Source organism: Sinocyclocheilus anshuiensis, unplaced genomic scaffold (assembly GCF_001515605.1).
Source record: "Sinocyclocheilus anshuiensis isolate Anshui unplaced genomic scaffold, SAMN03320099.WGS_v1.1 scaffold983, whole genome shotgun sequence".
Taxonomy (NCBI): Eukaryota; Metazoa; Chordata; class Actinopteri; order Cypriniformes; family Cyprinidae; genus Sinocyclocheilus; species Sinocyclocheilus anshuiensis.
Genome location: NW_015546086.1, coordinates 1,138,021 through 1,151,387, shown reverse-complemented (window position 1 = coordinate 1,151,387; position 13,367 = coordinate 1,138,021). Strand labels below are relative to the sequence as shown.

Here is a 13,367-nt window from a genome sequence, read left to right as displayed (position 1 = left end):
TTGAGAGAGGCGGGGCATAGAGGAACTACAATAATGTACAGTATTTGAAAAATAATGTGTTTTTTAAACATTAAAGCATGTCAACCTATTCTGTTACACCAAATACACAAAATAATGATCTTTAAAAAAGCATCATATGACCCCTTTAATTCAGCGCTTGCAGCGCAGCCAAAATAGACTCGGTGCGTAAACGATCGCTGCACTGCTGCAGACGCCGCACCTGGAACGCACTGACGGACCGCAACCGCGTGCAGTGTGAAAGCTCTAATCCGTTAACATGGGTGCGTAAAGCAACGCACACGCACTGCAGACGGAGTATGTGTGAAACAGGCGTGACAGGTCTGAAACGTCGTGAGGGTGAGTAATTAATGACAGAATTTTAATTTTTGGGAGAACTAACACGTTAAGGTTTCTTAGGGAAAAATGTCATTATTAAAATGATTATGACATTATGAAATAAATCTTTATGTGTACTCGCACTTTCTTGGTCAGACTTTACGCCATTGGGTCAGAAGAAATCGCACGCCACCCCTCCGAATTCACCGGATCACAGGGGGCGTGGCTGCAGTCAGAGTAAAGGGTGTTGAGTGGGCGTGGCCGTCCAGTTTTCTTTGCTCTGGCATCTAGAGAGAGAAGAGAGAGGGCGCCTGTTCATCGCGGTCCATCCAATGGTGAGGAGCTGACAGAGTCGCTATGGTGACGAGATTGTTTCGACAGAGGCTGTGATGGGTTGACAGGTGCGTGACAGTCGCGTCTGTGCAAGCATGTACGCCAAAGGCAAGAACAGCGTGCCATCGGATAGTCAAGCCCGAGAAAAGTAAGTTATATTGATCAGGAGGTGGAGGAGGAATTCTCGCGATCACATCTGCAGTCGCGCACACACACACACACACAGTAAGACAGCTGCTGTCGCATGTACTACTGTATGCTTCGCTCCTCAAGTTACGTGCTTTCTGCATTATGAGAAATATTATTAGATCACTCAGTGAATCGTGTGGTCATGTAGTATGATTATCAATAATAATTTAGTATCCTCCATCGTTCTTGAGCAGTCAAGGGCAGAATCTTTCTTTAACAGCACGTAATTAACTAACTCAGATAGTTTGCTTCCTTGTCCCTTTGTAACTCAGTGTTTTATGATTTTACATTGAGTGACATTACCAGCTCTCCATCTTAATGTCTGTTGGCTGTTTTTCCTTGTCTTAGACGTTTTGACTGATCGCTAAACAAAACAAGCTTGTTGTGTTATGTTGTTCTGAGCCTGAAGGTGTTTTAAGCTTTAATCATAAGGATGTTCAAACCATTTCACAGTAATAGGGCGGTTGACAAAATAGTTTGGACAACTTTATTCTCAAAATCAAGATTTTATGCTTAAATGCATATGAATTTCTAAATATTTTTTGTTTTGTTTTTGATGCTTTGACCATTTATTTTATATTTTCAATATCTGTTTAAAGGTTATCCTCTTTTTGCTCACCACTTCAATAGTTTTATGATGTTATAGTTTTTCTTAAGGTGCACTTAGTATTTTTTTAATAAAAAATGTTTTTATAATTTTTTTTTTTCATTCAAATGAGATGAAAACATTCTATGTAAGTACAGTTTAGAAGTTGAATAATATAACTGGATTTAAAAAAAGGGAAAAAAAGAAACGTGAATTATAGTCAAAGCAAACCTTGTATATTGAATAGCGATCTTAAAGGGTTAGTTCACCCAAATAATGAAAATTAGCCCATGAATTACTCACCCTCAAGGCGTATATGACTTTCTTCTTTCAGATGAATCCAGTCGGAGTTATATAAAAAATTGTCTTTGATCTTCCAAGCTGTTTAATGGCAGTCAGCAGGTGTTGCAGTTCATCAGTCCAAAAGAAGTGAAATAAAGCGCATCCATCCATAATAAAAAGTGCCTCACACGGTTCCGGGGGGTGAACAAAAGTCCTCCTGTAGCGAATCGATGCGTTTTTGTAAGAAAAATAACCATATTCAAAACATAATAATCAATTGAATCTAGCTTGCGCTCACTGTTGTACACGGAAGCAGCTCCGGGCAGATGGCGTAGGACGTCGGCGTTGCGCATGCGCCGCTCAGAAGTGACAAGCACGGAAGCGCAGGGGAGAGATCAAAACAAAACAACAGTGGATGCGCTTTATTTAACTTCTTTTGGACTGATGAACTGCAACACCCACTGACTGCCATTAAACAGCTTGGAAGATCAAAGACTATTTTTAATATAAGTCTGATTGGATTCATCTGAAAGAAGGAAGTCATATACGCCTAGGATGGCTTGAGGGTGAGTAAATAATGGGCTAATTAGCATTTTTGGGTGAACTATCCCTTTAAGCACCCTCTTAACTTAGAAGTTCCTCTTCTGTTCTAAAGATCACCAAACATTGATAAGCTCACCCTGTAGTCAATGGTTTGTTGGCTGATCTCAGTTTGAGGAGTCACATTTCTTCATCATTGTCAGGAAGGTGATTAAAACTATCCTGTAAGTAGCAATAAGTCGCTGTAAGTATTCTTAATAACTGTCTGTGTGTTTTAGGGTTTTGCTACATATACATACATATGGGTCCTAAATGAACATTTGCCAAATGCCAAAAGTGAGTAAAATTTGGCTTTGATGAGTAAATAAAATGCCAGCTTGCATGGAACTAACTGTAACATAATACATGGTTTAAATCTGACCCTTGCTGATGTAAGTGATCTGAGCTATTCAAATCAAAGACATGCAAACCGTCTACTAAAGAAAACATCTGTCACAACATGTCTTCTAACAGCTTTTAGCTCAGTGGAAAATGTACAATAAGATGTTTATCTAGGATGCCTGAAGTTTCTTTTCTTCTCCACAGCTTCATGTGGGAACACGTATGTGGAATATTCCTCACTTTGAGCTACCAAAACAAAATTATGAAACAAAATCAGCATGGAGTTTTATTTTTTCTATAGAAATCAAATAAATAGTTCAGCTGTCATAAAGATAAAAAAATGCATTTATGCATTTGGCGAACGCTTTTATCCAAAGTGACATTCCGTTCAAGCATTTTGTTAGTTCATGTATTCACTTTTGTGTCACTAAATGCTTTTATGTTCTTATAAAGTTCCCGAAAGGTGATTTTCAAAAATATGTTCTCTTTGTATTTTCTAATGTAATATAATTTCTCTGTTCTGCAGTTGTATTCAGTATGTAAGTGAATGACTGGTGTTGTCGTGCCTGCTGCTGGAACAGTTTTCCCGCAGAGTGGTTGGCTTCTGATATTTCTCTCCATCATTGATATGCAAGCTGCATCACACCGGCCCTACTGCAAGGTTAAGCAAGCGTGACGGCATGGCTTAGAAACCGGCTAGGAGTCTTTCTCTCTCTCTTTTTAGCCTGTGTATTTATACAGCTTTCCTTTTTTCATCTATCTCACACACAGACACACACACACACACACACACACACACACACACACACAGTCTGCATGGTCCTTTAGTTTTCCCATGTCACCTGTTTGAAATCCAACAAAGTTAAGTGGTTTCTGCATTATTGTCAGTTTGGTCTGTTTCTCTTGTATTTGTAAACTGGACTTCTGGTAAGCTTGAATGTTGTGAGTGCTTTTCCAGAGCTGCACATTTTCTCCCCGCTTTCATCGACAAGATAAGCTGGCATTTCCTGTTGTCGTGGAGAAAGGCATTGTTTCTCGAGGTGTTGTGCAGCATGCTTTGGACTAAACCTCAAACTCCTGGTTTTCATTCGTGTGTTCATATTTTTTTACCATCTACATGCCTGCTCAAGCCAAACACCATTTCTTGATATCTTTAACAACATTAAACACATGCACTTATAAGCTATGTTGTATTTTTGCCTTGTTTCTAGTTTCTGTAAAATTATTTCTATGTTCAGTTTTACTGACAGTTTATGATAAATAAGAAAGCAAGCCACATCCATATTAACATAGTAGAGCAGAAGAACTTGGGCCCAGTAGGCTGAGGAATGTAGCATTGTCCTGTCCACACAGGATATGAGTTTCATTCCTTAGACTTACTGTACCTAGATGGCCTTTTGCCCTCTAAAATTGTTTTTTCATAGCTCCATTTCACCAGCTTTAATCCAAAGGCTAAGCAGAAGCCCTGTTTTTTTAACATGTCCTTCCGAACAGACAGATTTTTTTTTTCAACTGACAACATTTTTGCACACAGTTTTAACCAATAATAAGAAATTCAGCCATGAACATGATTTGCATGATTAGAAATAAATTTACTTTATACTATTTACTTATTTAATATTTACACACAACCATTAAAAAGTTTGGGGTTAGTAAGAAAAAAAAAAAGTTTAAAAATAGTAAAAAAAAATATTACTGCTTGTACTGTATTTTTTTGTATCAAATAAATGCATCCTTGGTGAGCATAAGAAACTTCTTTAAAAAATATTGAAATATCTTACTGCCCCCAGAATTTTGAGTAAGGTAATGTGTATGTATAATGTATTATACCTTAAATCTCATAATATGCATTCTTGCATTCCTCTATAGTCTACTGGCCACACATAAAAGGTCATACATGTACAGGCATACATTTTCAAAGGATTAGTCAAAGATGTAAAGATGTTAGGCTCATGGACATTGTTTTGTTGAATAAAATCAGCTTGTAATCTGTCAGCTATTTTACAAATTATGGTTGCAAACATTTTTTTTTTCTGTTGTCCTCATGTCACTCACTCTCCCTCCTCCTCTTCAGCTCTCATCATTAATCATTTATGAGTTCCTGCTTTCCTGTCTCTCCTCTTCTACCCATCTATATTTGTCTTTCTGTGTTCATCCTCTGTTCTCTTTCACTGCACCTAATGTGTCAAAAACATACCCATAGACATATTTGTTCCAAATATGCAAACACACATACACAGACAGGATCACCCTCAAACTCCATTACTCCCCGCTCTCTAATGTCTCTTGGGAAATGAGTCTGTCTGCATGTAGCGAGTGTATGGCAACCAATGAGAATGTTGTCAGTTCATCTGCAGAGCAGGGAAGAGCGCTGTGTTGATGGGATGAGGGCACAGCATGAGGTTAACGACACGCACTGAGACTATGTGCCCATCTCACCTCTCTTCTCTTCTGTCATTATTATCTCTTTATACCATTTCTCATATTGATTATATATCTAGTATCTTGAGTTGTAGTGAGCAATTATTATATCATGTTATTATTTGATTTACCTGGTCATTTTATTGCACAAAATAAGTGCATATGTAGTTGTGAAAGTTATTTATTCAGGTTTATGTGTGTGTGTTAATTAATGTTTTGATCAATGGACCAAAATTAGCTTCTGAAAACTGTCTTAAACAGTGGTTATTTGTATTTTCATTTTACATATAAACAATGACGTATATATTTTTTTTTTTTTTTGTTGTTGTTGTTTTATGTTATTTTATTACTGTTTCAAATTTCAAATTGTTTGTTGGTTGTTACATTTCCTATTGTTATATTTCTTTAATTAATCATGTTAGCTAAAGCAGGCATGATCACTGCCCATACTGAAATTAAACTTCATCATGCAACTTAACCACACTATATTATATGAATAATAGCTCAAATTGTGTGGCTTGTTGAGGAGTGCTGTCAATTTTCATAGCGATATATACCTGGCTAAGTGATTTTCATCTGGCAGGTAATAAAAGGAGTGAAAAAATTCTATATAGACTTTGGAGGACGAAGCCCTTTTGGCAATGAGCAGTAAGCAATCATGAAGAACACCCTAACGACCAATAACAGTACCCTGGCAGTCATCAACAACACTGTATAGCAGGAAAATATAAAAATTTAGTTCATCCTAAAACTGGTGAAGTATCCCTGTGACTCTTGAAACCTGGTTTCTTTTCCCTTCTAGTCGGAAGATTTTGGATTTTGCTCATTTGTGGAAAAAGAGCACAGCTGAAAAGTTCCTGGTCTCAGCGATATATACCTGGCTAAGTGATTTTCATCTGGCAGGTAATAAAAGGAGTGAAAAAATTCTATATAGACTTTGGAGGAGGAAGCCTTTTTGGCAATGAGCAGTAAGCAATCATGAAGAACACCCTAACGACCAATAACAGTACCCTGGCAGTCATCAACAACACTGTATAGCAGGAAAATATAAAAATTTAGTTCATCCTAAAACTTGTGAAGTATCCCTGTGACTCTTGAAACCTGGTTTCTTTTCCCTTCTAGTCGTAAGATTTTGGATTTTGCTCATTTGTGGAAAAAGAGGGCACAGCTGAAAAGTTCCTGGTCTCTCCATCTCTTTTCTATTCTTTGTCATTAGAATATGAAAGTTTGCTGAAAATCTCAGGAGGATTGATTCTCAGGAGCTCAGGGCCCCCGTCATTCCTCCAACCTCCAGATCTCCTCCCTCAATCTCTCTTGTGTTTGATCTTGGTTTGCCAATGTTCCTACACTCCTCTGTCATTATTCCACTTCAGCCCTTTCTTCTCTTGTACAAACACGGTCTTCTACACTGCGGTTAATGTTCTTCATATATTTTACTTATTTTTGTTTTGTTTGAGTGTATATGCATTCTCTGAATATTTGGAGGTTGTTCAGTGCATTGAGTGTTGTTTCTACAGAAATAAGCAGGAGAGTGAATATTTTGTCTGCATGTGATAAAATTTAATATTTTGTCTCTCTGAAATCATAAAATTTAATAGGATGCCGCTGAACAGTGCTGACTCAGGTTCACTCACACATTTATGGAGGATACTCAAAAGATTCAAAAAATCATGTGCTTTACTATATGGACTTTTTACCAGTATAAAAAAAAAATCAAACATCATGGCAAAGATATGAAACTATTGAAAATATCCATTTCAGACTGTAAAGTGAAAGTGAAATGGTGAACTGAAGAGTAATGGAGAACTGAGCTCTCAGTGAACCCAATGTTTGCCTAAAGTTTGTCTTGATGATGATCTCCAAACTGGGACTCATTTGAGTTGCTTTATTAAAATCACCTATGGGTATCTTAACTATATGTGAGGATACACAGATAGACCATAAAGACATGGTTTCAATTAAAGGGATAGTGCATCCCTTTAATTGAAAATTATTTTCAATTAAATTAAAATCATTTTAATTGAAGTGCATCCCACCCCCCCTCCTTTTAAAAGTGAAAGTGACGTGACATGTGGCCAAGTATGGTGACCCATACTCAGAATTAGTGCTCTGCATTTACCCATCCAAAGTGCACACACACAGCAGTGAACACACACAAACCGTGAACACACACCCAGAGCAGTGGGCAGCCATTTATGCTGCGGCGCCCGGGGAGCAGTTGGGGGATCGGTGCCTTGCTCAAGGGCACCTCAGTCATGGTATTGAAGGTGGGAGAGAGCACTGTACATTCACTCCCCCCCACCTACAATCCCTGCCGGTACGAGACTCGAACCCACAACCTTTGGGTTATGAGTCCGACTCTCTAACCGTTAGGCCACAACTTCCCCTTTTAATGAAAGTGAATGGTGACCAGGGGCTAAAAATGACAAAAAGCACCATAAAGTACCCTGAGTCTGTGTATGACTATTCTTCTAAAGCCATATAATAATGTGGAACAGATTAAAATTCAAGTCATTATTCAATGAAAATCTTTGTCTCTGCTGTAACACTCAAATCTCATTTGTCCAACATTGGAAATGCACATGCAGTTCTGAACATTTTCAGATTTGGTGGATTAACTTAAATGTCAGTCTTTTTCTCTCACAAACCTATGAAATGGCTTCAGGTGAGTTTACTTCATATTGCATGGATATTATTATTTTTTGGTGATTTTTGTCATCTTTGGAGATGTGTCTCACCAAAGAAAGAACAATATGAGAATGAATTCCAGAAGTTTGCCATTTCAGAGAGGCCGTGATAATTGTTCCTCATGAACCATTTTAAGAAGGTCTAAAATAAACTGCTTTCAAAATATGGCTTTCCAAAAAAAAAGGTCTCTTGGCTCAACTTGCCCCCAGTGAGAGGTAAATTAAGCCTAGGGAGAGGGTAAGTTTAGCCACATGGAGTTAAACTGTGCCACTGATTATGCTGAATTAAAATAAAGGATCAAAGGAAGAGAAATTCAATAAAAATGACTTCTTAAAACATATGTGTGAGCCTTGTGATGGAATGGCCGTTCATCCAGGGAGTTTCCTTACCTGTGGCTCAAGACGCTGCATTAAGGTTGTCTAGAAAGAAGGGGTGGCTCAACTTCCCCGTAGGCTCAAATCACCCTGCTCTCATATATATATATATATGTATGTATATATAATGCTATTATAAAGGTGGTTTCCGTATCTCTTTGCAGGTTAGCTCTGTATGTGTACGAATATCTGCTACATGTGGGAGCTCAGAAATCAGCACAGACCTTCCTGTCAGAGGTAGGTGAACTACCTTTTTGCATTTTCACTAAGACCTCTATGACTGTCACTAAAATGCTTCTAAACACTAATCTAAGATGCTGTAGTTTTAGGATATAATATTTACATGAAACCCTCACTGTTGTCTGATCAAGGCTGTTTGCTTAATGGCAATCTCATGGAGATGGTCTGTAAGTTTATTTACACGGATTTTCATAGAACAAAGTGTTTACTTGCTCTGCTCTTTAAATTAATGTGGTTTATCTTCAACAAGAAGTTTTATTCCCAGTACACAGAGTGGACAATGAGACCTGTTTGCACTGCAGCCACAATTCATCAGACAGCAAGCAATATGTTTTAACTTCCTTCTGAAGGGTCTGTATCAGAGACACTCAATGTTAATGGCTTGTCATCCTCTCAAGCTGTGTTTGGGGAAGAGATGTTTATATCTTTGTCCACAACAGCTCACTTGCTGATGACATGATCACTGACAAGATACAACTGAGTAAATGCAGATGCAGATGAGTGCTGTAGCTCTTGAGTCAAGTAAATATTTGCGAATGACAGAGGAATAAGATCAGATAAATACTGGAACAGAGCAAAGAGAGAGGAGGAATGACAGAGAAAGAGGCTGGCACAATCACAGAGGTAAAAACACAAAGGCTGACCCACCACTCAGAAGTGAACATCAACAAGCCAGACACTGCTGTCTCTGTGACTCAGACCAGTCTCTGTGACTAAGCCAGCCACCCCGTCCATTGTGGCCGGTTTCCTTTGCGACTCCTGTCTTTTGCCACCCTGCTCATGTAACCAGTTGACGCTGGACTTGATCCCAAAAATAGCCGTCGCTTTCACAGCAATGTATTTAGATAATTTTGGGCACACCCATGTTGTTTATGGTGGCTGTCGTCAGCGCTTTAATGTCGGTAAACCCATCTCACATGGCCAGTGACTGAAACTGATGATCTCATCAAGACTGATGGTGTTTTCTGTTCCTGTTTAGTCTATTGATAAAGAGTTAAGGATGAGAATGGAGAGGGGTGTGCAGAAGGTTTAGTGATAACTAACCTTCGCTAAACACAGCCTTTTATTGATCACAGCCTGTTCCTACCTTAGAAACTGTTGCCATCCGCCATATTATCAGAGAAGCATTTACTATACTGTATTTTCAAATCTGTGGATTTCCTGTTTTTTGATAGTATTGAAGACTGTTTTCCAGAAATTATCCAACAATATAATAATGGGTTTTCCAAAAAAATCCTCTATTGTGTGGTGTCATTATGATTATTTAACTGCTCCTGATCGAGACAGAGTGTCCCCAATCTCAAATCATATTTGATATTTACGACTCTTGATCGGGCTGCCTTTGACGTGATACCCGCGATAGCCAATGAGAGCGAGCTAGCGTCACCTACCAGATGTTGCATGCTTCTACATAATTGTCTTCATGTCTGTGGTCTCCCATGGTATTAAAATTGGTTAAGATTTGAAAATTGTCTAGTGTGTCCCAGGCCTTACACAGAAAACAAGACACGGCAACTGATCGAAAACAAACCTAAACATGAACAAACAAACTGAAAACATGACACCATAGTGTCTTAAAATCTTCAATTCTTTTCGATGACGTATTCTGCCATAGAGGGCAGAGCTTAGTGAAGTGTCAATTGGTTAATATAATTTTTATTAATGAGGTCATAGACTGAGTCACACTGAGACTGTTTCAAACAGATGCCAAGTAACAGTTTTATGTCTCAGATTTATTCTGGGCACCATGTTTGACTGAAAGTTCAGCTCTCCATGGCAGAATTTGCCCTTAATGATGTTTAAATCACAAAGGGAGCACAGGTCGACTTGTCACTGAATCTTTATAACTCTTCCTTTGTTCTCTGTTTAACTTGGCAGATCCGATGGGAGAAGAACATAACATTAGGAGAGCCGCCAGGGTTCTTACACTCATGGTGGTGGTAAGAAACTGTGCTAGAAAATGCAAAAGTTTCTTTAGCACTATTTGGACGGGATTAGTGTGCTAAAAATGTTTGAGTTATAATTATTAAGATAGGAATGATGGATTCATGGGATCTCGAGTTAAAGTGTCACGAATTTTCCTTCAAATTTTCCTTGATCTTTTGACATGTAAGAGTTAATTGCACTATAAAAAAACATTCTGTAAGTTTCAGAGCTCAAAACTTCCTTGTTAGTCCAAAAACAGCTTTTATTGAAACCACGCTCAGAAAATGACTTAAGTTTTTGTCACATCATAACGCCTCTGCAGCATCAGAACAATGCATACTAGAAGGAAAGAAGAGCACACGGTAAAAGGACTAAAAATAATAATACCTTCCAAAGGATCCTGCAAATGAGCTGCTTCTTTCTGGAAAGAGGATGAATCCTTTACTGCTCCTGCCTTGGTTACTACGGCAACGACAAACAAAACATTTGTTTGTTTTTGGTTATCATCATCTCTTTGGTTATTGTGTCAAAAACAGCTCACGGTCTGGGAATATAAAAAGCTGAATGTGTATCAGTATATTATATCTGTGAAATGGTCAAAAATTTGTGAAATTTGTGAAATTTGCTTATGCTGTGGGGGTGGGGGGTATTATTTAAACGTGTATGTTCCCAGAATAAAACTGAGGACTGTAATTGAGTAATTTGAGGGAGTTCAGAAACAGAGCTGATATAAAGAAAAACTCTATTTAGAATGGACTTTGTGCTTTGTAACGTTGCAGATCTTTTTCATGCACAAACAGCAACAAAAGTAAACTGAAATGAAAGGTGCAATAGGTGATTATTAATCATTAAGTTAAGTGGTCTAAATGTAATTATATGTATTTATATATTCTGTGGAAGGCGAAGGACCAAGAAATGTTCGTCCAATCAAAATGTTCGGTCCCATAGATATGTATACGTAGATACCTCATTAACGCCATATTGAAGGGGCCAACTTGACATCATTCACCATAATAATTAATGAATATTCGAAGATGCCACAATCCTTACATATCTAGGTTCCGGCGGTTTTTACAACCATCGACTCTACAGGATTGTGGCATCTTCGAATATTCATTGCTTATTATGGTGAATGACCTCAAGTTGACCGTTGCAAGATTGGCAGACGCGTCTACATGCTTGGAGCTGTCAAATGAGGCATCTACCTATACATATCTGTGGGTTTTCCTACCTGCCTGTTAACATATGTATTTGCATACCTCTGCGCACCCTGTTCGCGCAGACAGGGTATTGTAGTACTGTTACTAACTGTACTATAAAGTTTTCTCACCGGTGAATGACACATGATGTATTGTAGTAATGTTGTCTCTGGTCGTCTGGTCTGTGTGCGTTCATACGTTCAGGAGGCATGGCTTTGGACGGCGATTTGCAGGGAGGGTGGGATGTTTACTTTTAGTGCTATCAGGCTAAAGTTAGCATTTACCAAGATGTCCTACTGCACCTTTAAGCCAGTACTAAATTAAAATGAAAATGTAATGTAAAAAAAAAACTTAATAGGACCCTTTAATACTAAGGTTTTTATATTCTGGATATGTACATTATGGGAGATCATGTTGTCTGGATATGTGCAACACAAAATGTTTGATCATTTTTTATCAATTTAATGCATTTTTGCTGAATAAAATTTAGTTTATTTAAAAAAAAAAACCCAAGGGAACACCAGAGGAACCCAGAAACAGAGGAACCCCGAGTTAGTTATATTAGATGCTCTATAATTTTTTACGAAGTTAGTGCAAAAACAGTCATTTTTGATTCTGATGGTATAAAAATATCAAAATTCATTTGTGAAACAAACATTTTCTCAGGGAAAACTAATCCCATCCTAATAGGGCTGTAATTAACTGAAGATATTCATTCTGAGACTGCAGTAACAGTCCTTTTTATATTATATTGTACATCTTTTATTGCAGTGTTTTCTGGGACCTCTACTGTGCTGCTCCTGAGAGGAGAGAAACATGTGAGCATTCAAGTGAAGCCAAAGCTTTGCATGACTACGTGAGTATAAATATGTGTTCACTTGATAACCATGATTTTGTGCAGTAACCACGTTTTTATTGGCTGCTGAAAGCATGAAACCAGTTTTTAAAGACAAATTAAGGAGACATTAAAACCACTAATAAACCAATGAATACATTTTAGTGTTTTGTACTATAAACAAAACCAGTATGAAACCACTGACCTGCAGAACAGCAGTTACAGCTAGTCTCTGCAGAAACCTTGCAGGATAATTGTGAGTGAGTGTACAGCTCATAGAAGGAGAGATAAGGTGAGCAGGAGGGGAATGGAAAGAGGGAAGGATGATAAATTAGTGGTCTGCGCTAGAGGCATTAGCAATGATGTCATATACATAGAGGGAGGGGGACACCTTGACCTATTCTGAGTATGAAAGAGAGAGAGAGAGGGGAAGCAATAGGAAAGCATATGAGTGAGCAACAGAGTGTGATTAAATTAAAGGTTTGTCTACAAGAAATATTGACCCATTTGGATTAGGTCAAACTCAACATAATAGCCTCACAGTTCCTCAAAATCCTTGATTAAAACCACGACTCCACCTACAAGTTAGGTACCTGTTTGTCTGCCACAAATTATATAGACCTCACAACCAGAATCACCAAGATTAAATGCTAACCAGCCACAGCTCATTACAGTAAAAACCTCTGCTTTCAGGTCATGCTTCAATCATGTGAAGTGCCACACTGATTCTCATTCATGCATGAAATGTTAATTTAAAGGCATGTCGTTAAATCAAAAAATACTTTAAAGCGATCTATGGTCGTGGCTACATTGTGTTTAGCAAATTTCATTAAAGTATAAGCCGTCAGTCATATTTCCAGAGGTATTTTCATCTTAAAGGGGTCATATGATGCTTTTTTAAAGATCATTATTTTGTGTATTTGGTGTAACAGAATATGTTGACATGCTTTAATGTTCCAAAAACACATTATTTTTCAAATACTGTACATTATTGTAGGTCCTCTATGCCCCGCCTCTCTCAAACGCTTCGTTTTCTA

General features: G+C 38.0%; 1 protein-coding gene across 2 annotated transcripts in view; it reads left to right on the top strand.

The window, feature by feature from the left end:
- The first annotated feature begins 631 nt into the window (after positions 1–631).
- The window catches only part of LOC107700062 (single-stranded DNA-binding protein 2-like), a 30,706-nt gene continuing 17,970 nt past the window's right edge, over positions 632–13,367 (top strand). For both annotated transcript variants that reach the window (XM_016501572.1, XM_016501571.1), the window contains exons 1-4: positions 632–817; positions 8,295–8,367; positions 10,249–10,310; positions 12,267–12,351. In XM_016501572.1, the coding sequence (XP_016357058.1) occupies positions 765–817; positions 8,295–8,367; positions 10,249–10,310; positions 12,267–12,351 (273 nt within the window). In that variant the 5' untranslated portion in view covers positions 632–764. The remainder of the gene's footprint in view (positions 818–8,294; positions 8,368–10,248; positions 10,311–12,266; positions 12,352–13,367) is intronic.